This window comes from Halyomorpha halys, unplaced genomic scaffold (genome assembly GCF_000696795.3).
Source record: "Halyomorpha halys isolate HHAL.00 unplaced genomic scaffold, Hhal_1.1 Scaffold284.1, whole genome shotgun sequence".
NCBI classification, from domain to species: domain Eukaryota; kingdom Metazoa; phylum Arthropoda; class Insecta; order Hemiptera; family Pentatomidae; genus Halyomorpha; species Halyomorpha halys.
In genome coordinates, this window is record NW_027105232.1 from 849,273 (window position 1) to 876,992 (window position 27,720).

At 29.5% G+C, this 27,720-nt stretch overlaps 1 protein-coding gene and 1 long non-coding RNA gene across 6 annotated transcripts in view; one reads left to right on the forward strand and one right to left on the reverse strand.

Annotated features, from left to right (window-relative positions):
- The window catches only part of LOC106680726 (uncharacterized), a 285,051-nt gene that overhangs the window by 9,819 nt on the left and 247,512 nt on the right, over nt 1–27,720 (reverse strand). For all 5 annotated transcript variants that reach the window (XM_014420633.3, XM_014420634.3, XM_014420636.3 and 2 more), the window contains one exon: nt 279–391. In XM_014420633.3, coding sequence (XP_014276119.1) covers nt 279–391 — 113 coding nt within the window. The remainder of the gene's footprint in view (nt 1–278; nt 392–27,720) is intronic.
- On the forward strand, nt 6,351–20,895 carry LOC136796343 (uncharacterized). Its single transcript, XR_010844046.1, has 4 exons — nt 6,351–6,572; nt 15,785–15,895; nt 16,806–16,922; nt 20,815–20,895. It is a non-coding gene; the product is annotated as an uncharacterized lncRNA (long non-coding RNA).

The window sequence follows — 27,720 nt, forward strand, 5'->3', positions numbered from 1 at the left end:
TTAGATTGCATACTATTTAAAAAAATGTACTGAGAAGTAAAAAATATCTTCAGACCCTCTATTAGACTAGAGTTTTGCTAGGACAGCCCAATATCCATGCAACCCCTAATAAACAGTGTATGACTTTTTCTAAGGGAAACAAACTTGATTTCATGATATATACAATTCCACAATTCTGATAAGGCACAATTGAGCAATTAATCAACAAAAAGTAAATTAATGATGACTAATACAAAAATTTATTTATTTTTAATTGATATAGCCAGAGTATTCATTACCTCTTTTTGTGGCTGATTAGGCTGTCTGTTCTCTTTCCCGCTGATGTAATTCCACTCCTCTTCAGAGTCTTCTCCACTATCTGCTTCCCCGGCTACATCTCCTGATTCCTCTCCTGTACAAAAGAACACACAGTCAGCGATCCTCTTAAGTATTACACGTAAACTCCACACACCCATCTCACCTTAAGACCCCTCACAACTTACATTGATTTATTAAAAAAAAAAAATTACAGTAATTCATAAAAAAATTATAGAGATCCTAAAACGTTTTTGAAATAACTTAATTAAAATCGTTGATAATACAATTAGACATCACAATCACTAAAGAATTATACTTGATTGAATGTAAATTAAAAACACCCTGTGTAAGGTTACAATAGAGTACATATGTCATTTTAATATTTTTTTTTATAGCCCTACAATCAAATATCGGGAGAATTCATCTCATCACTGCCAATGATTCCTAAATAAAAATAATTGGTAGATGTTGATTAGCAATTTATTCTAACTAAATCGTATAAATTATTTTCTCGAATAAAATCTAATATCGCAATATTAATATACTAATAAAATATAATAAACTAAACTAAAATGAAATAGTAAACTAAGAAAGTTAATAAATCGATATCAGAAGTGAGAAGCCTCTGGCGGACATCGGTTTAGACTGGCCGCCTGGAAATGCGCTCTCTATAAATAAAACGTCGAAGCTATGCAATGTGCCTTCTCGAGACTTGATTTAACTTCTGGCTTTGGTGTCTATGTAAAAATACACAGCGATAGGCGAGATATATAAATACATTAACAAGAGAATACAACAATTACGTGTTTTTTAAATGTATATTTAGTTTCCAATTTGATATCTGTATTTTAGCTAGTAAATCTATCCGATATGACAATAATAATTTTGTCGTATTAGTAACTTCATAACTCCTGCTCCTAATGCTTCATTCTACAAAAAAAATCTAATGAATTCTCGAAACCAGAAAAAGAATACAGGTATTCAACAAAACTTTGAGACTTAGTGTTTATAGAATGATATTAAAATAGTGCTATTGGAGTATTTTTGGGACTTATAGGGTATAACAGCTCAGGAGACAATTTGTTATATCTCTAATACCTCATTCACTGATAGATGATTGTTTGTTTGCGGCTTAATACATCAAGAATATACACTTAGTACAAAAAATATTTATAGAAGACCAAAGTCCTTCACGAGACCAACTGAAACTTAGTGGCATTTAATGCAAAGTATTGTATTAGTTTTTGAAAGTTCACAACCATTGTTTTCAGGGCTGCTCACAAGACTCATAAGTCCGACAACTTTCGTGAGCGTCCGGAGATCAGGGATACTAGTTTTATTGCACAGAGATAGGCATTGTTCTAAACAAGTCCATTTACTCTTAACTGGGATAATTAATGATTTATATAATTATGTTTCATTAATAATTTAGGAGGGGATGTAATATCCATACGGTTCGTCATGATTATCCTAGCAAAATATATAGATATATTGTCTATGTAAACAGGTATTTTCTGCTGTAAACAAGAGATATTAGGTAAAAACATGAGTATTGCCATGGACAAAAAACTACAAAACATCAAGGGGGAAATTGAACCATCTATTCTATGACTCTAAGCCAATGGTTACAAACCTTTTTTTGGCTTCAGAACTCTTATGGCATATGTAGGAAAGTGGTGGAACATTTACATTAACAAATGTTACAGATAAAGTGAAGATAACAAAGTATAGTTTGTTAAATTTAAAATCAAAATTACTTCAACAATGATTTATAAACAATAAGTGCTACGTTTTGGCTTACATGTCATCTTCAGGAACAAAAATTTCATTTGCACATACCCATAGACTAGAATTTCAAAGTAGAGTAGGTTATAAAAAGGTTATAAGATGGCTTTAATTATAAGGAATTGTAATTGATTATAAATATATTTTGTAATGTGGTTCTGGGAATACAAATTATTTTTATCAAAAACTTTTGGATTAATTAACAATTTAATTTCTTAATCCTTATATTATGCGGAAGCCCGATTGGGAACTACTGCTTTAATCGTTTCTTTGCTTGTAAACTACCTTGGGAGAGACAGTGACGTAAGTATAAATTATTCTTTAAATGAGTCAATAAGTCTAAAAATAGTAATTTTATATAAAAATGTACATTTTAATTCAGGATATACATTATATTAATAATTCAATTTGCAGCATGATTTGCATCCTATTTTTCGCGGCATTATTTTAAAAACTTTTAAATGCGCGTGTTTAATAATTAATAAATTTTCGTTCGGGTCATTGTATTTCCAAAGGTGAAATACATAACTTGCTGTATTTTTCACCGATACCTTGAGAACACTTGAAATTATTTTAACTCGAAAACTTAAAGAATTCAACAAAAATGTTATATAAAAGTACCAAGTACCACTACAATCCAGAAAAAGTTGTTTTTGAAATCTTTTCCTCATCCCTTCGCTTATTCCATTCATTCTATTCCTTCTCCTGCTCATATTTATACCCGGTAATTTAGTATGTACCTCAAAAATGGTCGAAAAAAAAATCATGAAAAATAAGCGACGACACAACAGCGATTTTCAAGATGTATGATAGATATCAAAAGAAAAGGCCTCATAAGCAACAGAAAAGTACAATCTAGAATTAAAGTTAAAAGTCTACTAAAAGGGACACATAAACTGAAATTGAGGTGGGGTGTCCATGTTGCTAGACTTGATACAAGAAGATGGTCTAAAATGACTAAAGAGTGGATAAAAATGGAACACAAAAAGTGGAGAGGAAAATTACAAGATGGCGAGACGAGATAGTGCAAAGAGTGGTAGACTTGTGCTACTGTGGCCAGGATAAAGTATCTATGGGGTAAAGTAATAAAGAACTTATAGTCAATTATCATTTATAGTCAAGCGTTCAAACACAGAAAATCTTCTATTTAATTATATCTGGCAAATTATTATTTTATTTTAAATTAATGAAAAACATTTTAATCAATGTAGTGGTAATTTTTGTAAATTCTGTATGTCCATAAACCAGACTTATATCTCTATAAGGGAAGGCTTTTAGTTACGTAAAGAGTGGAAATAAAGCTGTTATAATTATTATAATATGTAGAATGTTTATTATGATTGAATTACCAATTTTTTTAAATATCTTCAACTTGATTTCTGCATAGCTAAAAAGATTTCTCGAACTTCAAAGTTCATCTATGGTAGAAATCGTTATAAAGGTTAAAACTTCAAAAAAATAGATTTTATTAAAATTATTTACTTATTAAAATTTACAACTGTATTAAATAAATATAAACCTAATAAGAGTTATGTTATGTTATATTAAAATGGCATGATAGGGTCTTAAGGAGAATCTAGTACTATTGCTAGAACTCCAATAACATTCTACGATACCTGGAAGGCAACGTAAGGAACATTGAGGTCATTATGGATGATTTGTCATTTGTGACAAAGGAAAGAGCATTAAGGATTTAGGGTACGGCATGAATTGAAAAAATAGTAAATAAAGAAAATAATAAAGGTAAAGTAAATAACAAAGATTATTAAATATCTTATCAAAGGTGGACTAAAAGAAATTTCATGAACGGAAATGAAGAAAATTAAACTCAAGTATACAAAAGGAAACATTATTAAACAGATAGGGCCAAAAACGCTGCCAAGTTTCTTTTTTTCGTTTTATCATGAGATCTGCTCTAATAACCGCCATAACTCAAGGGCGCAGATTGCCACCGGAGGAATGTTACTTTCTCTCCAGAAATAGCGGTAGTCATCTCGAAGCGCTTTCGAGAGCGGGGTGAAGGTGTCGGTTAGGGCCGGCGTAGGTTCAGTTCTCACCATTGTAAAAGGAATATATCAGAGTTAATTAGTAAATAGAGTCAACATCCTGATAGGAGAATTAAGGTCAATAATCGGCACAGAAATCTTTCTCAACTTATTAAAACATTTTAATTTTCGAAACTAGATTAAGAAATCAGAAGATGGTCAGCGGTACGGTATGTGAAGAACACAAAAACTTTTGAGGGCTGAGTAAAAATAAAAGATAACAACCATACTTAATAATTTATCTTGTGGATTTATAATCCCAAGGCGGTTTTAAACTTAACACATTTAATAAAAGTAAAAACAGAACAACAAGAAGATAACAAATAATATATGTGATAATCTAGGTAATATAGATAATCTTTGTTGTGTTTAGTCTTGATCAAGGCCTGAAATTCTGATTGGCACTAATAAAATAGATTTTATTTATTTGTGTTCTTCACTGACCCCCACCCCGACACATCCTCTCATATTATATCCACTGCCAACAAGAAACACATATATTAAGAAATATTTTAATTTCCTCGATTTTTGGATTTCCAATTGGGCTCCTATACCTAAGGAATTACAAGAGCAGGAGGTTTACGATCAAAATACTTCACCTAATTATAATGTTAAAATACTCTTTCAAAGCAGATCACTAAAACTATAACTTATTTTCTAGAATTCATCTCTTAGGAGTTATAGACGAAAAACCAAAAGAGATACCTAAAATCTTGTAATTCATTATTTTGTCAAACTACATCACTGCTTGGTAACAGTTTTGGGACCACCAGGCTAGGTTTCATAATAAAATATGAAGAAATACTATTGTAAATACTAGTCTTGTTGCTTAAAATCGGTAAAATTTCGTTTCATAATAACAAAGAACGAAATTACAAACTACAAGATGTATAACCGAATGTACATGTAAAATATGTGAAGATTATAAAACTGCTCCGAAAGTATAATGACAGAACTGGAAACTTTAGTGAAATAGACTTTGATTTTAAAATTGTGTTGGGGGGTTGAAAATGTGAGATTTAAATGTTGTATCATTAAGAATTAATACGGCCATTTTATATGTTTGAGGTCAAAGTTATCTGAATTACAGGAAATAAAAAATAAATAAATAAATACGCAAAATTTTACAGTGACTGACAATTCCATACAGGTCGAAGTTCACTGTACCAAATTATTAATACATTTGAAATTATTCTGAAGAAACGATCGACTTAATAACGTCATATAAATAAAGACGACGAAGGAGGGTAAGAGAGAGAAACGTGACATATATATAAATAAAATCGAAAGTTATGATAAAAAAATTATTATAAAAAAATGTAAAAGATGAAACTGTATTGCTGTTTCGACAAACATATTGTTTTTGACCCTGTTCCTTGAATATGACTGCAAAAAATAAGAATGAACAACAAGAAAGGTTATCTTGTATTTTAGGACTTTAATGACCCTTAACTTATGTGAAATTAATTTCTGTTAATATCTGTTAAATTAATAAAAAAAAAAAAATTGTTTCGAAAAACCATAGAGGTCATTTTTTTCTAGAAGATTCCAATGACTGTCAAGAGACTACGACATAATTTAAAACTATGATGATAATGAACTATACGTTAAAAATAATGTACCTTTGTTCCAAATGAAGAAGGCTCTGATGCAATTACTGAAACATTAAACGAATCATAAAGGATGCCGTGGTATATAAAGCTAACAGCTGATATTACGGAGTATTGGGGCTAACACGGTAACGAGACCAAACGAGACTCCATCCGGCAACAAGTGTGATGTCGTCCTGTGGCGCAGTGGGGCTATCCCTCCTAAGCTAATATATATAAACAAATTAAAAATTCAACGTTTTTATAGACTAATTTAAAATTTTATTTAAACAAAACATACGCACGAAGATATTCATATATATAGTATAGTTCCTCAATGATTAAAACTAACCAATACTCCAAAATAAACCAATTTTCACAACTGAATAATTAAATATAACAAGGTGATATTACAATAAAATTAAACACATAAACAAAGAGCTATAATGATAATAAATAGAAGACCAAAAGGCCAACTACGAATCTAATTATACCTGTGACGCTTAATGTCTTGGCTGTGGTTTGAATTTAGTGTTCCATCGCTAAGAATGGTGCATTACTGTCCCACTGTTTTGTGAGTCAGGTGTTATGTATCTACTAATAATATTTTATAGTTATATTCCACATGTAGATTTAAACTAAGTAAAAAAGACTATTTCGAATCTGTCAATTTAACAAACTTAATAAGAAATTATTGACGAGGATTGAAATGAAAGGATAAAGACATATATTATTCGGTAACGATATCAGGCAAGAATTTTGAATATATAAATAAAATTTCTTAACATAAATGACAAAAGATGCAGTGATTCTAGTGAAAAAGACATGGTTTCGGATATAGAACTGAATGTACGAGGTAAGCCCAAGTATAATTACTTATCACTTAATTTGGGTTAGAATAATAGACCTTGGAGGTAGGGTTATAATGGAGAGAGCAAGCTGCCAGGAAAAGTGAAGCCAATATGGCGGTTCTTAGGATGAACTCCAGGGGCGTGTCGCAACAATAGGAGCCAGTCGCAAGCTGCATTTTGTTTCTGTATAGTTTCGGGAGCGTGGCTAACTTATCAATTTTTTGTTTCACTTTTGCCTCGAGGCAGATTAGAGAACGCCACCACCCTGTTTAATTTAGGTCAGATTAGGTAGATTTATAACACGCTAAAGTGAAAATAAGAATTTCATTTCTAGGTTGATAGGACTATATTCTGTAGCACTACAAAAATAATCACCTAAGACCCCGAGAACCAACCCCAGATTGAGTCTCAAAGAAACTTCTATGGATATTTTTATAATAATTTAGGAATAAGTAATCCAGTAAATCAAATTTTACAGGAAGAAGAGAGCAACTAGAAAACTGTGTATACAATTTGACATCTAGATATTCTGAAATGTCTGCTAATATAGTTGAACTAGCCCATCATGCGCATTTTAACGAGAGGGGTGGGTGGCATGGATACCCTACGCTCCTTTCCTTCAAAGGGAAAGTGAATAAAGGAAAAAAAAGGGGAGGTTGACCACGCCTTCGGAGTTCAAATTTATGTTGAGGTTAATAGGAATGTCTGCTATTGTGATCTAAACTAAAACAGAAGGCATCGAATGATTGGTACCTACTCCTCAGCTACTACGCCCCTGGAGTTCATCGTAAGGCCTGCCCTTGTGGTTTTACTTTACCCTATCTATTATACTCCTTCCAAGATTCAGACATTTCACCAAAGAAGTGAGGGACAGAAAAATAATTTTCGCAACCGTCTTAAACCGAAAATTCAGAAATTTCTAGCGTAGAGGTAAATTTTGTTCTGTTTTTCCACATTTTTGACAAATATGAATATAAAAGTAAAATGTTACTATAACTAATACTGGTACTATTATGTGAAAGACTCTACCTCATGAAAGGTGTCATCTTTTCACATAGCATACTTTCTCCTAATTGAACGTAACGTAACTAAATCCTCTCTAAGGCGGTATAAGACCTATCTGGATGGGAAATCGTTGGCCAGGATAATAGAGAAGTGAAGGCAACTAGAAAGTGAAGCGTATTACTAAAGGAGTGGACCGGGAGATGGCTGCCGTGAGAGGTGAAGTAATTGGCTCATCTCCTTCCTCGACGGATCTCCTGCCCTTTGAACCGGGAGGATCACGAATGCACGGAATACAGGCTCTGGAGGAGGAAGGGTGATTAGGGGGCGAGGAAAGGTTAATAAATTACAGGGCTATTACCTCAATAAAAGGAAATAGCTAACATAAAGTTGTCACAAAATTCTTTATCTTTTCATCATCATGCAACAATCATCAAAAGATGTCCGAGTAAATCATGGTTTGAAATAAAAAATGTTTATAATTTTGAAAGATGAATAACAAAGATTGTGAATTGTCGCCAGCTATGTCCTCTAACAATTTATCTCTAGTCATAGAGGAGACCTAAACATCAGCCTCCAAAATATGCAACAAGCCTGTATTGATTTCAGTCTTATTGGTATCTAAATTAAGGAACCATTTTGTGGCGTTTCTTGGGCTATATTATATTAATATAACATGCCAGACGTGCGTTTTCATTTCAGTTCGATGGATACAATCAATTATTATGACAAAACGTTTGTATGAAATAGTTCACCTATTTTGCCAGAGGCTTCCAGACTAAGTGTTGTACACTCTACAGTAAAATGGTTCTAATTTTTGTTTCTTATTTGTAATTTTTGCCCACATTAATTATATAAACAAAGCATTAAATTGCGCAGAAAGTTTTTATTCAGACCTCTAAAAACAACACTGTCAATTGAATGCCACCAGGACAAATACAACACTTATGAGTCAGAATGCGATGTTTTTAACAACCAGTTCTACTTTATCAAGATTTCTCATTCAACACCATTCTAGCCCTTTGCTGATTAAGCAAATTTGGTTTGCTAGATACGGCCGTAACTTGTGCACTTAACTAACATGTTTATAGAGCAGTGAGCATGTTTGTACAATCTTTGATTACAGTTTGAGCAAGGTTTTTTGATTCAAAGTTACATAATTTATTTAATTTTCTTCTTAGTAAGCTTACATATTTGTCATAAATATATTAAATAAAAGAATGTAAACACGTGTTGTTGTTTTTTATCAGTTTATCTATGAAGCTCGTAATCGGCTTGGCAACGAAATTCGATCCTGAACATGGATAACGTCTGCTTATTCACGGAGACATCTATTTTTAGTTTAATTTCAATACATAATCAGCTTTAAAAAAATAAACATATTACTTTTGTGAGATAACTTAATTTTTTTTTTTTTATCCTTTTCATTTATCATTAATTAAAGTATAATACCATTATTTAGTTAAGATTTTTATTTTTTATTATGTCTTTTATGAAAGATAAAACCTTTAAAAAAATCCAGTAAATCGTCATTTATTAAAAACCTTATACTCTATTAACTATAAAGTGGCAATACTTCATATTGAATTTCTACTTAATTTGTTGATGAAGGGTTAATTTTCAATATTTCAGAAAATGAACCTTGTATTTTTTAACTTTTTTCTAATATTTTACATAATCTATAATTAAAAAAACACAAATGTTTGTAGTAAAACTGATACTATACCCCAGGAATAATAAATTAAAACAAAACATATATATTAAATTATTTAAAAAAAAAAAACCTAGTGTTCTTTTTTTTTGTGTACATGTATGTATACATATCGATACCAATGGTGATTGCTATAAACCTGAAGTGTTTACTAAATAAAAAAAAATTGAAAAAATCGAATGATACAAACTTTAGGTAATTCTTAAAATAATAAGAGAGGTCGAAATCCACTTTTAACAAAAAAGCGCCGATCTTTTATACCTAAAAACTGTTAACAATCTAACTGTCGTTATTTCGTGATTAGTTTAATCGAGAAATTGGTTCAGTACAACTGGTGATTATATCGGTTATAATTGTCCCGACTAAACACAATTACCCCCACGCACATTACATACTATCCTACGCGCAGCTTTTGTTTGATGTGGTTAGATTATAAAGCCATTTTTCAAATAATTTCTGAGGCTTTTAAGTATATCATCGCTGGGCCATTAATAATACTTCTGATATCAAATAATTAAATCTAATATTTAACGAATTATATTATATTATTTATAAACTGTCAATTCATATAGTTGTGCTAATTCCTTAAACTAACTAAAATCGAAATGCATAATTAGGAAACGCAAGTCTTGTTATTTATACTTTTTAACCATAAGATATGGTACTATATATGATAGTCGTACCAAGTTAGTATAGCATATTTAAGAAAAAACATAGGACATGCATCCATGATGCAAGTTGGCTAATCTTTTCAGTTCGTCTGAGTGTATGCAATCTCTTGACGTTAATCACATGAGCCAGAAGAATGTTTAGGGCACTCTAGGGGATTTTATCCACCAGAGATTTAGTATTTACAGGACCTTGCCAACTAAATTTCTGCATCCGGTATACTTCAGCTACACAGGAAATAAGCCTATGATGGCTTGTTATATATAAATATCTACACGGCACAGAAGCGAGTGCACTACTGATAATGCTTTGCAACGGAAACGTGATGCAAGCCGCTTTCCCCGAACGTGAAGCAATGGCAATGCAGTTGGAACAACTCAACCGCTACAGGTTACAGGAACCAACCTGCCCTTTCACCAATGACTCAGAACAATATTGTATAATTAATTGAGTAAGGCTCATTGGGTAACCAAGTGATAGGGAATGGAACATTAGCCGCTAATCAAAAGCCCAATGCAAATTGATCAACAAATGAACAAGATTAATAAAAGTGCCTCGACTGTACTTTATAAACTTGGAAAAAAAATAATGATAATTAAAATCAAATTATAGTATCACATGACATATATATATATATATATTAAACAACATAACCAAAGGTATGATTTCATAAGGACCGAATGTACTTTAAAAACCACATAATTAAAAAAAATAAATAAATTTTCGAAAGATTCTTTTAACAATTTATAAAATCAACCTTGTTTGCTATCAAGCTGATTGCTAGTCCAAGTGGAGAAGAAAAGCACTCGTTACTTCTTAATTTTTGTTTACTTTAATGAAAACTATAAACAGTTAAAAGTCGTAACTGGTTATTCTAACCATGATCTGACGAAATAAAAAGTGGCGGCGACAAAATATAAGATAAACAAATTAATTTTTGAGTTGTTTTAGTAAACAAAAAAATAAATTGTACGTTATTGACTTTTAGAAAAATGGGCTAGTTTTTACATATACTATACAAGGGATATAGTAAGTATTATTAAAAAAGTAAATATTCAAGAATTCAAAGTCTACGCCTCCTGAAGTTTATATTATTCCAGAAAAACCTAGATTTTACGCTCATTTTTCAATCGGAGCTCTATGTACTTACTTAGAACTACTTAAAACAATAAAAAACATCATAGCACATTATTTAAAATAGAGTCGATTTTCTAAAATATTAATTAATCCAAAAATGTTAAATATAATGTGGTTCAATTTATTTGGCCATAAAAACGTATAAATAAAATTAATTTAAAATAAAAAATGAAAGTAAATAATATAATATATTAATAAAAAGTAAAGGTAAATTATATTAATGAACGCTGGAAATAACTGATAACACGGTCCTAACCTGGTAGGCTTTGTTATTGATACTTTTATAACAAGAGACTAAGGTCTTAAATAATTTAAAATGTTCAATATAAAAGTGAAAATGATAGTTTGTTGGTGTAATTAATGTATAATCTTCATATCGTCTCTTAATCGATACATCGAGACTAAAAATATTTGCCTCAATCAAAATGATTTTTTATCTTAATTCTCTGCCAATGCCTATTCAAATATCATAGATGCAGAACTATAAAGGGAAAAAATATCAACTATTTAATTTTGATACTTTGAAAAATGAAAGCACTATTCTAGACACATCTCGTTTGAACTATCATTTTGTAGGATAACAGTTTAACTTTCTCCGTTTTCGAGATTAAGGACTTTACTTTTATCTTTTTTAAATGGTATTAAGGTTTTTTTACTTGTTTTTTTTTGTCGGGGGGTTACATGGTATCAGAGCTTTAGCGACGATAATATAATATGAATAACAACCTATCATTGTAATATTAAAAGCATCATGAAATGATTCTCAAATCTTTCAAAAGCTACTTTTTGCCTCAATCAAAATGATTTTTATCTATCTTAATTCTCTGCCAATGCCTATTCAAATATCATAGATGCAGAACTATAAAGGGAAAGTTTAGTGAAGATATTCCTTTTAATAGCCGGTAGGATCGTGACTTGATAGAACATCGATCCATCTATACTTGATGAAAAACAAAGAGCACATAGAGCTAATCCTTTTTTGCAATTTCTCATTAAGCCTTCATACGCTCAGCATTCCTTGCGGTTAACCAGATATGGTATTCGGGACTCTCAAGCGCCTGGAAAAAAGAAACCGGTAAGTAACGGTTACTATTTGTCACAGTTTCTCCATAATAGATGAGGAGGAGTATAATAAACAGAGATCATAAAAGGGGGGTGTGACAATAAAAATAATACAAATCAATAAATCAAATATTGCTATCGGACAAAAGCCATAAACGATTGCCGACTTCATTCCAACACTCAATAGAATGAAAAGGGACTGCAATAAAGGGAAGATGCGATATTAGGCCCAAAGGAACAGGGGATTTATCGGCATTGTCCAGTCCCGATCATCTCCTTTATTTCATTTTCTTTTTTGTGAGTCTAAAGGCACTTAGACCTTCTAGTGGGGCTACTGAAGCCATTAGGGATATCTGTTTTCCTTAACACACATGTACCAGAAGTACCAAACATTTGAGTCGTGAAATTAATCAAGAGCATAAGTCAGAATCAACAACACCATTATTCAGTATGGAAGAACTATACCATAACATATATTTATTTTAAGAGTACTAATTACATTGAATTTAATCATTTGAGCAGTTGAAATTTAATAAGACGTTTACGCAATTATAGGGTAATTATACATCTTTGCTTAAATTCTGATAATTCTTAAGTATGAATGATATCTAGATTATTTAGTATATCTAGCATATCATAGGCTATGACATCTAGATATTAGGTTAACTTAATACTTTTTCTAAAATAATGGAAAAAGTTGGAGAGGAGTTGGAATAGGGCGAAGATTTATGAATATTTTTCCAGAGGAGAATCTGTAAGAACTAGAATTATTCAATACAAAACTTTGTCACCGAAAAGATAAATAGCAAGTATAAATTATTCTTAACAAAAATAAACTCATCATTTCAGAAACATCTCGGAAAGATTCGCAAAGTGAGATAAAATTATAAGGCTATCATAAATAAAAGGATGGTTCAGACGAAATGTCTCTAAAAAAGTTTCCAACAGATGGTTTGCAAATTCTTTCGGTAACATATATTTTTATGATGAGGTGTAGGTAGTAGACCGTAGATTAATGATTGGAGAAGTTGGAGAAGTATAGCCCTGATGAAGACCTGAAACTCAGGTCGAAACGTCGGCATAAAATAAATAAATATGGTTTTGTTTATTTATGTTGTTCTTTGCTGACCGCACCCCCCGACAAACTTCTCAAATCATATATTTTTATGATTTATTGTCAGAAATATTTTATTTATCATTATTTTACAGATGTGTCTGTGTGTGTGAGTTAAAGGACTTAATAATAAAAGCGAGTTGAAATGTACTTTCAAACAACTAAATATTTCAAATATTTTCTGAGGACACTCTTTCCCCCAAGCCAGTAGTGGAGGTGGGCTACATATGGTTCAATTCCGACTTATGGGTCAGGTCAACAGACTTCCATGGGTTGAGAACCACAGCTCTAGAATGAGGCGTTTACTACATTTTTTTTATTTTTTATTAAATGAATGATTTATTAATTTACTCCTCTTTTACTATTTTTCAAGAAAAAATCTGTAGAATTTTTTAAGAGAAGAATATAAGTAGTTCAAGGTCTGCGGCCCGGTTCAAGAGGAAAGGACACCGAACATAACAAACGATCTTTTCATTAAGGTCAAGATCGCTCCAAAAAGGTTAAGGAAATATTGTATACCTACACCATTGAATCATTAACCAATATATTGCTTACAAAAAAGGCGTAAGTAAATAAATGGGCTCTTTTCCTCCTCAGTAATTGGGAATAAGTAGAAATGATAAAATTAAAAAACGAAATTATTTTTAAAAATACCCCCCAACAATCAATGATCAGGAATCAAATAGCATTATTAAAATAAATTCTCAATATATAAAAAAATAATTTTCATAGTAAAAAATACATTAAGAGACAAAAAAAATGCCTTCAGTGTATTATTGCAATACAAATTATTTTCGAGAGAATGCTTTCTAGTGAGGTATTAGCCAAAGCTCGGTCGGTAATTAGGACGAGAAAAAGAACGGGCGATATAACCTTTCCCACGGAAAAAGTTCTGGAGTTTGCGTGCTCGCAGCGGCATATCCCCACAACGGATCTTTAAGTCCGATAATATACTACAAACTTAAAGCAATCAATGGAACGAACCTGAAATAGCATCCATAAACCATAGAACAAGGCTGATTCTCAAATGAGCAATTTTCAAGTCTTAATTCAAATAACATTGTTTCCAAAGATGACCGTACATTTATTTGGATTATAATACGATCTCTAACATTCCGGGCAATTCTCATTTCCTATATTCAGATACATCTAATATTATTTTCATATTTATCTAGGGGAAAAAATTTGCTCTATTCAGTTCTTAATGGAAAAATTGAAACCATATTTTAATATATATATATATTTATCGTTTTAGAACTAGATACAGGATATTTCAAAATATGATCCAGAAAAAAAAAATGAACAAATAAAATTACAAATTTTAACTACAACTGGGCCTCCGAAATGTTTTGCAACCCCGAAGTTGTAAGTGTGCGATTGCATCATACGAAAGTGAACTTCCCGAAAGGTACTTTAAAAGCACTCAGTATTAAGTAAAAATTAAAAAATCTAGTTAGAATTAAAATCTATCAAGAATTTACAAAAAATTAAAACGTAGAATAAAATTTAATAAAATACTACTCGATAACGAGGAGTTAACGTTCCAAGAAAGTGAATAATCCTGAGGAAGGATGAAGAGGGATAAGAAACGCCGGCAGAATAATGAACATTAAACTAATCAGTAAAGTAACACTAATTACTTAACCCGAGAGGGGCAGAAAGTAGAAGGGAAGGATCGTTTAATTATAAAAAGTAAACGGATGTTAAGTCAGATTTGGAGCGAGATAATAACGCAAATGTTCTATCCCAGGATTGGAACGGGAGCATCAGAGCGAATTAGAAGGGCACTTAGGGAAATACACAAAGTAAATAAATAAGACATTTGCTTCTTAGCACAACAAACATTTCTCAAGTGATCAACCATTCAGTAATTAGTACTAATGACCTGTCCAATGGAAAAATAATTATTAATGAATTATTACATTTATTCAACTTTTAATTCAATAAAGTTTATTTCTAAAGAGGTTTAGAGAATATTGCCTCACTGGTTAATATCTTTATAAAAAGAAAACTTGATAAACAAATTTCTAAAATGAAAGCACAGATAATAAATTCAATCCTAAACATAAATTTGATAAAATACAAAAAAATATTATTGAAAATTAGTACGCAACAATAGCAGTAGTAAGACTGTCATCATTCATAAGAAAATAAAATGTGAGAATAAGCCAGGTTTTGAAAATATATCTTTATCTGCTTTTGAAGTTATTCTTTTAATGGACTTATTAACCGTATTTTAAATTACCTTATAGTTTTACCACAGTTTACAATATATTTTAATGTCATGTTATACTTTACTCTACTTCACAGTAGTTTTTTTTTGTATCCTTTTTTGGCCCAGCAAAAAAAATTAACTCAGCTTTCTTATAAAATGCTAACTGTTATAAAAAAAAAAAAACTATAAGGCAGATAAAAATACCTTCAATGTCTAGATCTTGCCGTAATCAAACTAGTGAAAAGAATTTGCATTTGATTGTTTTATTGTCTTGGGCTCAATATACATGTGAATGAACTTTTTTCAGGTAAATATTGTCAAAAATTAATAGGAGGAAAAAATGAGAAATTGGATTAATATATAAAGCGAAATAGCACTATGGAAATGCAAGCATATTGTTATCATTATCAAAATGCAGGTGAATTATGTATCTATTATTTATATACTTGTGATGATGTATTTGTTATTCAGTGGATAACATTTTTCAGACAATAATTATTGCTCTAATAAATTCATCCCGACTTCTTTAAGGGTGTTGAATCGTCTCTTTAGTTAGCCAACCAACGCCCTAGATCGTACAGTATTCCAGATTATGGTTGTCCGATAGGATTTGCGGAGGTGAGTCCGGGAAAGACGTGATAAGGAAGAAGTGATAAGCTTAAGAGACGAAGACTGCGTAGCAACAGGGCACGCACAACAAATCGATACCTCGTCTGGTCTCCCGTCTCTCGATGTCTGGAGTCAGTGACCCTCTTCCGCGTCTCCTCCAAGAACGTGTGCCAGGGCGGTGACGTACTCGGGAATGCCTGCATGTCCTAGGCTATACCGAGAATAGGTCCTTCAGTGTCCCACCCAAGAAGGAAGATGATAGGTTAAGGAAAGAATAAAACCCAGCAACTATTTTTACCGATGACATTAATACATAATCACGAGCAAGAAACGGTTAATCGAATGCTACATAATCGTACAGAACAACAGACATGAGGATGTCAACTTGTTTTCTTGATCCATCCAGATAAATTTTCAGAACAGGACTAAAACTGATATTAAGTAATCATTTGTCATTGTTGTAATGCAATACTAATTATTTTATTCTTATAAATCTAACCAAGATGAGACTAAAAAGAATGTTTTATAAAACAAAATTTTACCAAAAGTCTAAATATATGGAATTTTCCAAAGTTTCTCTGGTTTGAAAACTCACATTTGTTAAATAATATAAATTACTAAATATATAGATCAGTACTGATAGAACATTAGAAAATTCATTTAATTAGTTCTTTATTCCTTTCTTTCTCACTAATAAAACCGATTTCTTACTTTTCAAGAGCCTCTGAATATTCTTGCAAATAATGAAATCATGTATATTGGAACAATTATATGCTACGTGGACTACTCACTTTTTTTTCTAAGACAATAGAAAATTTTCGATCAACTGACAAAACGTAAGTTGGTTTAAAATAATAATTTTTAATTTGAATCATTTATATTAATTTATACCCCAATTAAATTAGAACAAGGTAATGTTGCTAAAACTATGATAGTTTGTAAATTAACAATACGAAATACGTACAATTAAAAAAAAAGTCAATGTGCCATTACTCGTCTCAGCTTTCGTTAAGTAGAAAACCAATATATATTTTTATGACTCATAGGAATTCTTTCGAGATGTCTCTTGTATGATAGATTCTTTTATTTTTTAATTTTTTTAAGAAGACTTACAAGATATAACACATTTCACAGCAAAGCCTATTTGTGTAAATTCTGATTTTCTAAAACAAAAGTACAGAATTTCTTTAAAAACAGAATAATTTTTTCCCCCAAAATTAATACGTTTAAGCGAGCACGAGTAATAAGCACATATATATGTAATAATTAATACTTTATTTTTCATATTTATTAGTTAATATGTCATAAAAAATAGTAAAAACTGAGCTATTATCAGGGGAAAATGACTCAACTGTACATTTTACTGCTGTTTTTTTTTTCTCTAAAAACTTGAAGGGCTATTCTACAATTAATCAATTACCTCGTTTATCTAAAATCGTGTTTTTTTTTTATAATGGTTGCTAAAGATGATTAAAATAAATTGGCTATAAAAACATTTAGAACATAAAAATAATATGGCTGAATAAAAAAATAAATAAATAAAAAGCCGATTTTTTTTACGTTTCAAATAATGTTCTCATTCCCATAATTATTCATAGTAATAATCATCTTGTTAAATAAAGACTAAATAATTAGAAAATAGTAATAAAAATTGTTTTGACGTTCCCCTTTGGCCAAATGCTGGAGCCAGGATGGCTGCCACGTGTTCGATTGGCCACGGTCACAATGAAGACGAGGAACAGGGCTCAACAATTCATTCGTACAAATGTTAAGAAATAATTCAAAATGACAAAGCTGTATTAAATCGATTAATTTTCCGACTGAAGGCAGTTTCATGGACCATTAGTCCCCGTCATCTAATTATTGAATAACGACTGAGGAAATAATTCAATGCTTAATGAAGCGAAATTTGACCTGTCTTGGAGTTCCCAATCGGTTAGCAAGTTGTGAGCTAAAGTTTGGAACTCGGCCGGCCTTAGTTTCCCAATGTTCCAAAGTTTTCCAACAATCGGGAAAACAAAAAACCCTTAACAAGAATCAATTGAGATATTTCGAATCTTCGCCAATGGATTTTCTAAGAATACATGTTTCAGTGAAAAATAAATTAATTGTTTAATACATTTGAGTTCATAACAACAAACATAACAAAAATATAAGATTTTATTTATATATGAATTTATCCATTAATCCAAATTAATGTCTAGATTCTACTATCCTAAATAAAAATCCTTAAGGGAAATGAAATCACTTTCTATAGATTCATAAATAAAAAATATTAATAGACGCGCGGTAATAAGAATGGATTGCTAGCTCAATGAAATAACCAGCTTTTAAAATTATATTTAAAATTTAGTTTGTCCATCCTAACAACAAATCTTGAGTTCGTATAAGAGAAGTTTAAAACTTGACCTATTTTGTTTAAATCAGTGTTAATAATAACCGAGGGTTTTAATACAAAAAAAAATGAATGAAGGTAATGAATTTTAACTAAGGAACATTACAGATAAGACATTAAGATACATAATAATTAATAAAAACATATCATCGATAAGACAAGTTCAATGCTTAGTTTAATTGGACGACATTATGTTCAAAATTATCATTAGAAATCTCGATATCTAACCAAACTAAAACAAAAATATTGTTGGAAGACTAACATTCAAAGATGCTTTTCAAATCATGGGATATAAGATAGCGATCATAAATTATTTATTTTATTTTTTAGTGAACCACTGAATTTGAGTACTTGAGTATTTGAATTTATATTAAATTTTATAACCAGTGGATAACTGAGTATTACTTTCACAATTTTAATCACATTCAATTCAATTACTAAGTATCCATAAGGATGAGCTAAGAAGGAATGCATCAGTACTAAAAATGTATTAATATTATTTAATAATAGACGGAATTAAGAAAAAATATTTTTTTCAAAAATTGTTTACAACTTTTTAACAAATTTTTATCTTTGATTTTTAAATTTATATTCCAAAATTAAATACATCTGTATTTAACTTAATACTTTAAAATTTTGCATTTCTTTATCAAGAAATTTCAGGCATGAATTTATTTCTCGTCTATATCAGTCCTTCTTATTTCACTGAAATTCAAAATTCTTTATTTTTTTGTTTTACTAAAATAAACGTATGTTTCTTTTTATAGCTAACAGTTTAAATACTAACTACCATCATACATAATTAAATATTATATTTTAGTTGAATCGCCAAAGAAGAAGTAATACTTTCATAATGGCCAACTTAATGTTTTTTAAAGTAAGTTTTGCTGAATGTTCCATTCATAAAAATTGTTTATATAAACGTTAAACTTTTCATCAGAACTTAATAGATTCTGTCAGAACACTCTTTAATATTTTTTTACCAGTGAACATAAGGCATAGAAACATCAGGGAAAAACACACGATAGTAAAATATAAAGCAATCTATAAATACAAAATATCTAACAAATCATGTCAGTGTAACTTGCACCCTAACTAAGTACTCTTTGTTTAAGGTTCAGAACTATATTTAATAATAGTAAATAATAATTGAAGCTTTTAAAAATAAGTAAATAATTTGAATGGGGAAAGAAAATAAAAATAATAAGATTAAAATTATGGGGAATAATAGCTCAGATTTTATTTATTTATTAAATTATTACTTTTAAATTTTTTTTTCCTGAACTGTTTCTGAATATTATAACTTAGAAAAATAGTACACAATTAATTAAAATGAATCCAGACTTTAAATAAGAAAGCCCATGGCTCTGATAACTGGCCCAAGGTGAATCATAAATCAAATTCAATCAGATGTCAGCTTGTCAAATATGGCGGCCAAAGCTAGCACCGTAGTCCAAGCTCTTGATAGTACAAAATGACAATAACTTTAAAAGTTTAATTATACCATAAATATAATAATTAATCGGAAACTTAAGAATATATAAAAAATATACTGTCTAATTTAAAATACTATAAGATGAGATAGTTATGTTTAAAACACACGATTTTTCTCAGTAACGAGAAATTGTCGCAGATGAAAACGCTAACTGTGAGAAATATATAATTCGGATTGGTCTTACGCAACAGCATAATTCCCACACTCATTAATCGCATGGTTTAGTTACAATGGGTATGAGCAAATCATGTGCCTTTTCCCTCATGATGAAACGTACAATAATGATTGTCAAGAAAAAAATATAATTTGATAATATTTATAATATCTTTACCCCAACCGGACTCAAGATCCTTGGCAGCAAAGCTTACTGCAAGCGGTTGAATTTAGACGTTTTTAGTATAAATAAGGAAAAAAATGGTTATTAAAAAAAAAAAATCTGTGGACAGAATCTGAAGACTAAGTAATTAATGATACGCTAAAGAGAATCTAACATTTAAAATAGATAACGTGAATTATGAGTATTCTAAATCTTATATCCAGCATAATTTAAAATTAGTTATTAAGGACGACAATAATAATTCATCATAAACATGATAGTATCAGATAGATCATCAAAATAGAAACGACCGTTGTCATAAATGCATTATGATGAGCAAACTACTAACCACTTGGAATAAATCACTTTACTAGTAAAACATAAAATTAAGAAATCGTGTAGTGAGATCTCATCGATAGAATTAAGGATAATCCAAGAGTAATGAAAAGAGGAGTTAATCCATTTTATAAATGAGCGATAAGCCCATGAGTAGATCAATACAGAGATAAATTTTTTTTTCAGAAGATTTTTACTGAGTGAAAAATGATTCATAATAATAAAAAGAATATGGGTTTCTCACTAAAAATTATTGATTATTACCTGAATACCATGAACTTTCGTCATCACTCTTACTTTACTGAGTGAGTAGTGAGTTGAAAAGATGAGAAAAAAGATCTGGTGAGTCGTTTCCATTCTATATTTGACAAATATGTTTTCCCCTGCCCCTAATGCATACGAATCTACCATAATTTTAAGTTTAAGTACATAAAATGATCGTATTGTTAAATCTAAACACAGGTTTCTTCTCATAATAATTCTCCCAAAAATGTCTCAAGAATCAGATTGACGCCACGACGAAATTTTAAAATGTAGACAATGAAGAGTTGTATATTTTAATAATATATGATTAATTTTTAACATTAACGAATTTATCAGAGTTGTTTGATTTTCCTAAGGGATTCATTTTAAATTATTAAATATCAATCAAAATAATCATGGGATTTTTTTTTTTTAATATAAAACTATGTAATAATAAACATTTCTATTTTATATACATCTTTTCCACGTATCTTTTAAGTTATGACCATTATTCATCAGCCATTTTCAAACATATTCCTCATCACCTCTGTCATATTATTGAAATATAATTTCAAATATACAACTGGTTCAAATATTTGTAACAATTTTAAAAATGTCTGTTTCCTATTCTTTTTGAACAAGATCATTATTTTTTTCGTTTACATAAATCTTTTTTATAATAATAATTTATACATTCAAGACACAAAAGTCCTGAGAGAAAGTAAAAAATCATAATAACAGATGGTAAAAATTCAAAAGTTGATAACAGAATTGTAACAAATATATTTTTACAATAAATTTGTTACCTCTGAGTGAGATAAAATGTTTGAAAATGCCAATGAATAAGGACCGAAAAGTTACAGATATGTAGAATTGATTATATATAAAATAAAATTCTTTAAAAAAATGTTTATTAATGTATAGTTTTATATAAAAAAATTATAGATTTAATGTCTTCCAAATTGTTTTTTCCCCAATCACTTTGTGTAAAACTTGATAATTAATAATGAAATTCTTAGAAAAGAACAAATATACCAGCATAAATGAAGTTCTTAATTTTTTTTTTATTTATAAATACTTTTAAGTAGTTGATTTTGTTAAAATAAATTTTACCCATAAAATGCAGAACGAAAACTATTTTAAATGCTGTACCGAATTAGCTCTTTGATTCTGACGGATGCTGCACTTAATGCCGATGCAAAACAGGTCATTTCTGCTTTTAACGGAACATAAAAATTCACAAGGATCTAACAATAGATTTCGTGTAAACCAGCTGAATGGGCGGGGTCAGTAAGTTGGCTAGTGTACACTGGGCTGACGCCATCCGATAGGAATCTCACATTATATCCAAGTTCCATTTTATAGTTTCCCACACCTTTGGAAAAATAAATACAACTTTAAAAGTAATAGTAATAAATAGTGAATACAAGACGGTTTTCATTCGATATTGTGGCAACGTTAGGCCCTAGAAGACAAATATCCGTATGGTATCGGCGCCGGAACACGCCCAACCTGTCCATTCCAAATACGGTCTTGTCCTCCAGTATATTTCAAACTTTCATCAGAGAAAGTGATCATGACTCCATTTGGAAGAGGTTCAACTTTTTACATTCCTATTTATAAGCAGTTTCTGATATTTTCTTCAACGTTGAGTAGAAAGTCACTTCCGGAGCAGATTTATGCAACAGGTGATGCACCAATATGTTCCGGTTGACATATTGATCCATCTTCTGTCAGAAAAGTAGATGCAAGACGACGAAATATCTTATAATCGATTTCCTACTGAAGAAGGTAACATAAAAAACTATTAAAAAAATAATTTTAAAAGCTATGTAGTTATTCTAAACAATGAATATAATATTAATAGGCAATACTAAACAGAGCTGAGGGTCAAATACTGGATGGTTGTATTATTAACAATTGTTCTTAACATTAAATAGGTTATTTGATTAGTATCTTCAAGGGGTAAAAATCCGGCGCGGAGAGCTTTAAAACTAAAAACTTAACTTAAAAAAGTTACAATACTTTTTTTCGCTCTGATTTTTCAGTCTCAATATTTCTTAAGTATCAAATTCATTCATAGTTCATATTCATATACATTTTTTGCTAACAATGTTGAATGGTTAATTATTTCAAATAAACAAAATTAAATTTACTTCAAAGGATGATTTTTTTTTTTAATTCGGCATCATGGCCGTTGAGCTATTTCAATCAGGATAAGGCCTAGCTGAAATGAAATATCAATTTAATATTGAGTCTTTGGAATGAATAATCGGCTGAAATGAAATATCAATTTTTTATTTTATTCAAAATCAATTTACTAATTTTATTTTGATATACTTAGTAATATAATCAAAATCGCCATAAATATATAATATCGTTTTTTAGTTGGGCTGTTCCCAACATACAGACCATTTTGCAAGACTTCAATTTGGATTCAGGGAACTGCAAAACCGAGTTTTCAGTAAAAAAAAACTCCTCAACTTCTTTTCTCAACACCCTTATCATCAAATAATCAATGTTGCTATGAGCCTTATCCACCGACACCTTTCTCTTTCTTAACTTCAATATCACCAGACCAACATACAACGTATTAAGCAGATCCCATTTAACAACAATTTCCCATAAAAAATAAGATGTGTGATGAAAATTTCGATTCGGATAATAAAAATATTTTTTACTTACTGCATGAATAAAAAGCTATCCTACCAACGGAAGTAATGAGGAAACAACGCTAGTTTATCATTTGGCATTAGATATAAAAAATATCTTTTTCTTTTAATTACTTTATTTAACAAAGAAAAATTCAATAACATTAACGCAATATTTTAACATGTTTACATATTCTGATACGACAAGCAAGTTTTACGAGTTTGAAAACATTTTTTGAACTTGAGCCAAAACTAAGGAAAAACAAACCGCTCTTTTAGACGTAAAAAAAGACGGGTTAAAATCACACATCATGGAAAATATTTGATTTTTTTTTTAAAATAAAGCTAACAGAATGAGGTCTTATAAAATGTAAGTACGTAGAAGATACATAAATTTCTTGAGGATATGCAAGATAATTTAAAACTACTGAAATTAGTCGATATACATTTTTAAACAAGATAATTCAATATGAAAAAACAATACATTTAATGCATGTAGTTATAATTCCGGTTGTTATAATTTTTTTTTAAAATTATACAATGGAATGACCTCTAAAGTATAAAAATTAACAGGGAAAATAAAGACAATATGACATATGCGTTTATAACAAGAACTACAAAGATAAGAAGCGGAAAAATATTCGCGTCATAAGATATGAGAATACTGCATTGAATAATATTACACTTGCACTTATTTATATCAGGATAGTAAAATGGAAGATATCTTAATAAGGCTTATATTTTTCATTAATAAATTTCATGGAATTTTTTTTTGTATAATAAAGAACGAATGGAAACGAGAATTTTAGTTGTAAATTTGCAGTCTATATATTTACAATATTCATTTCGATGTATATATATTTTTACATATGTAATTACATTTTAACACATACAAATACAATTATAGATTTTTACACATATTTATTTACACATACAATGAAAAACAATTTTATTTAGAAAATATCTCGACTAAGGTTGCTCTGTTGCTCGACAATCGGATGGACGGCTACAGTGATATAGAAAATAATTATCTGCCACGGCTGGATTCGAATCCAGGTCCCTGAAGTTAGTAACAGTACCTTACCACTGAGTTACCAGCTAGTACTAGTACCTAGTAATAAATTGTAAAATTCTAGGGAGCTGAGGATATTTCACGCATTTAAATATGGGTCTTATCACTATACCTATTATGAAGCAAATCAAAATAGATAAAAATGTGTCCCACCTTCAAGACACACTGAGAGAAATAATGAAATCAAACCAGGATAAATGATGAGGAAAAGAGCAGTGGAATTAGGAAGCCCCTAAATCTTATGATAATTCTGTCTTGTAAGATGATCCACGAAACATCTCATCATATATTTTAAAATAACACAACTAAAAAAAAAGTAAGCATATTGATGAATTATATAGGGGAAGCTCGACAAAGGATGGACTAAAAATGTTGGCTTCTTTCCATGAGCCCTAGGAAGAGATGCTATCATCTAGATGCATTTTAATGCTTCACAATCTCAAGGTGTAAGGCTTCTCCTACTTAATAAGCTATTGGGTGGCGTAACTGACATGTTTGAAAATAAAATAACACAAAATTGAAAATTATGAATCATTTAATTTTCATCCTCTCTTATCCAAGATGCAAATTTATCAATACAATAAAAAAATAAATAAATAAAATAAAATCTGCCACTCATTCACAGGTACTTAATTATTAATGCTTATCATTGCTATAGCTTACGAATTAATAAACCATAGGTGCTATATCTTTTTTTTTTATACAGTACCATACATCGGCTTGATAGGCCTTTCATAATTAATATAACAGTTACATTTTTTTGTTAACAATTAATTATGGGGGTATGAGTCTCGTGCAAAAGAGCCCCCTAACTATTCCCCACACTATAAATATTGAACAACTATTAATAATAACACTGAATTATATAAAATAAATATATAAAAACAAAAATTCTAAAAGGAAAAAAATTAATAACAAAAACATTGACATTTTCAGACTTAATAAAATCAATAACTCACTCCTAATGGGGGAAAAAAAAGTTCATTTTTTTGTTGTGTATTCATTAACTTTAGATTTCCTTTAGTTTAACATATTTACTTGACAATGTACCTATTCATCATATATATGCATATTCCAAATTTATTGTAAAATAAAATTAATTCAATATTTATTTTTATACTAAAAAAATAATAATAAATGAACAAATTATGTTTAGTAAAAAAAAAATGTATATCCATTGTTAACTAAACATGGGTTTCTTGAGAGTAATGTGTTATTAAACAATATATCATATTGGAATTTTTTCTATCAAAAGTCAATACGCCACCACCTTTGAAAAATTATAATTTATCAATTATAACATTAGCATCTCATGTAACTAAGTTAAATTTTTATAGGAAATGATGATTTATAATACCAATTGAGCAAAGATAAATTTAAATAAGCTGAATAAGTTTTTGGAATAGAATTTGAATTTATCAAAAAAATATTTACTTTTCAGAAAGTAGATATATTAACTTTTGATAGAAAACTCCTCAAATCCTTAATTTTAAATAGTTTTGCAAATATTATATACTAAGTAAATAGCAGTTCATTAGTAGTAAAATAAAGTAATAGTTATTTTACTACTAATGAACTGCTATTTAGTTAGTATATAATATTTAAAAAATTTCGAATTCTACTGTTTTCAAATAAGAATAGAACAAAAAATAAGCAAGAAATCAGCTCAAAGCAGTAGTTAACTTCGCCTTTAAGAAAAGAGGACTGAATGAATAGATCTTCAGACTGAAGAGTAATTAGTTTGCCTACTACTGTTTAATGATCCTTACATAATAATCCAATAATAAAAAAATGGTAAAGAAAATTAAATTATCCAAGAAATAGTAATCCCAAAACTAAGGTTCTATGTATAAAAGCATAATATAATAAAATTTAAATGAAAAAATGACTTGCTACAAATAAAAAGGAAATAAAGTTTTAAAAAATTAATTTAACAATAACTAAAATTTATCTAATCTATATTATTTATTATTGGCGATAGTACATTTATATAGATAAAAAAAAGGAAATGTAACTATAAAAATTTACTTGTATCGGTCATTGAAAATTATCTAACCGGTATTATTTTAATGGTAATTAGAAAAATTACTAATTGCTATACATAAAATTTTGTATGCATCAGTCGGAATAGAAAATAATCAAGTTTAGGGAAAAAAAATTATCACAACTGAGAATAACTTGTTTAAAATTCTATCTCAAAATAATTATACAATCAGTAATCTCCCATTGAACATAAATCTTCTAATCGCACGGCCATAATATAAACCGTGATTCAGAATTGAATAATCTTAACAGCCATGTAAGCTCGTTAATTTAACAAGAATTATCTATTGTCATGAATACAAAATAATTTACCTATACTTAGGTAAAGATAAATACTTAAAAAAGTATTCGTAATAATTTAAAATATTCATCAAGACGTTATAGAAAAAATATATGGAAATCATCAACGACAAAATAAAAATGCTCACAATGTGCATTGAGTGGTTAGGCAACATTATACAAACTTTCAGTCACCGATATAAATATTATTATTGGTTGCAATAAATATTTATATATTAGAAATACAGTCATAGTAACAAAATATTGAAGTTAATGTGCACAAATTATTTTTTTAACTATAATATTTATACAATAAATTATTTAATAATAATAATTGGATTGTTTTAAGACAAAAATTCGATTATCTAAAGTGTTGAAAAACTATTATAATTCCAGAAGTTGCTAATGAAAAGAACGTGTCACTAAAAAAATATTTGTTCCTTCCATTTACCTTGAAAATGGAGAAAAACTTCCATTTGCATTCCGTTTAAATACATGGCTCGTTAGTCAAACAATAAAGTAATTATTGCTTAAAGGATTCTATTTTTAAAATATGCAATTTAGAAACTTTTCTAAAACGGATCAATGTCGTGAAATTGAGAATTATAATTCCTACTGATTCATACAATAAGGTCAATTGAACGATTTAAGTCCATTTAATTGTTTTAACTATGAATATACCCCAGGTGTTCCGGTTCGTAAAAATAAAGTTACAATAGCACATTATCACTGGTTCATCTTTAATAAAAATAAAATGATCAAGAGAAAAAAGTAAATAAATACAGACATATTAAATTTAAATAT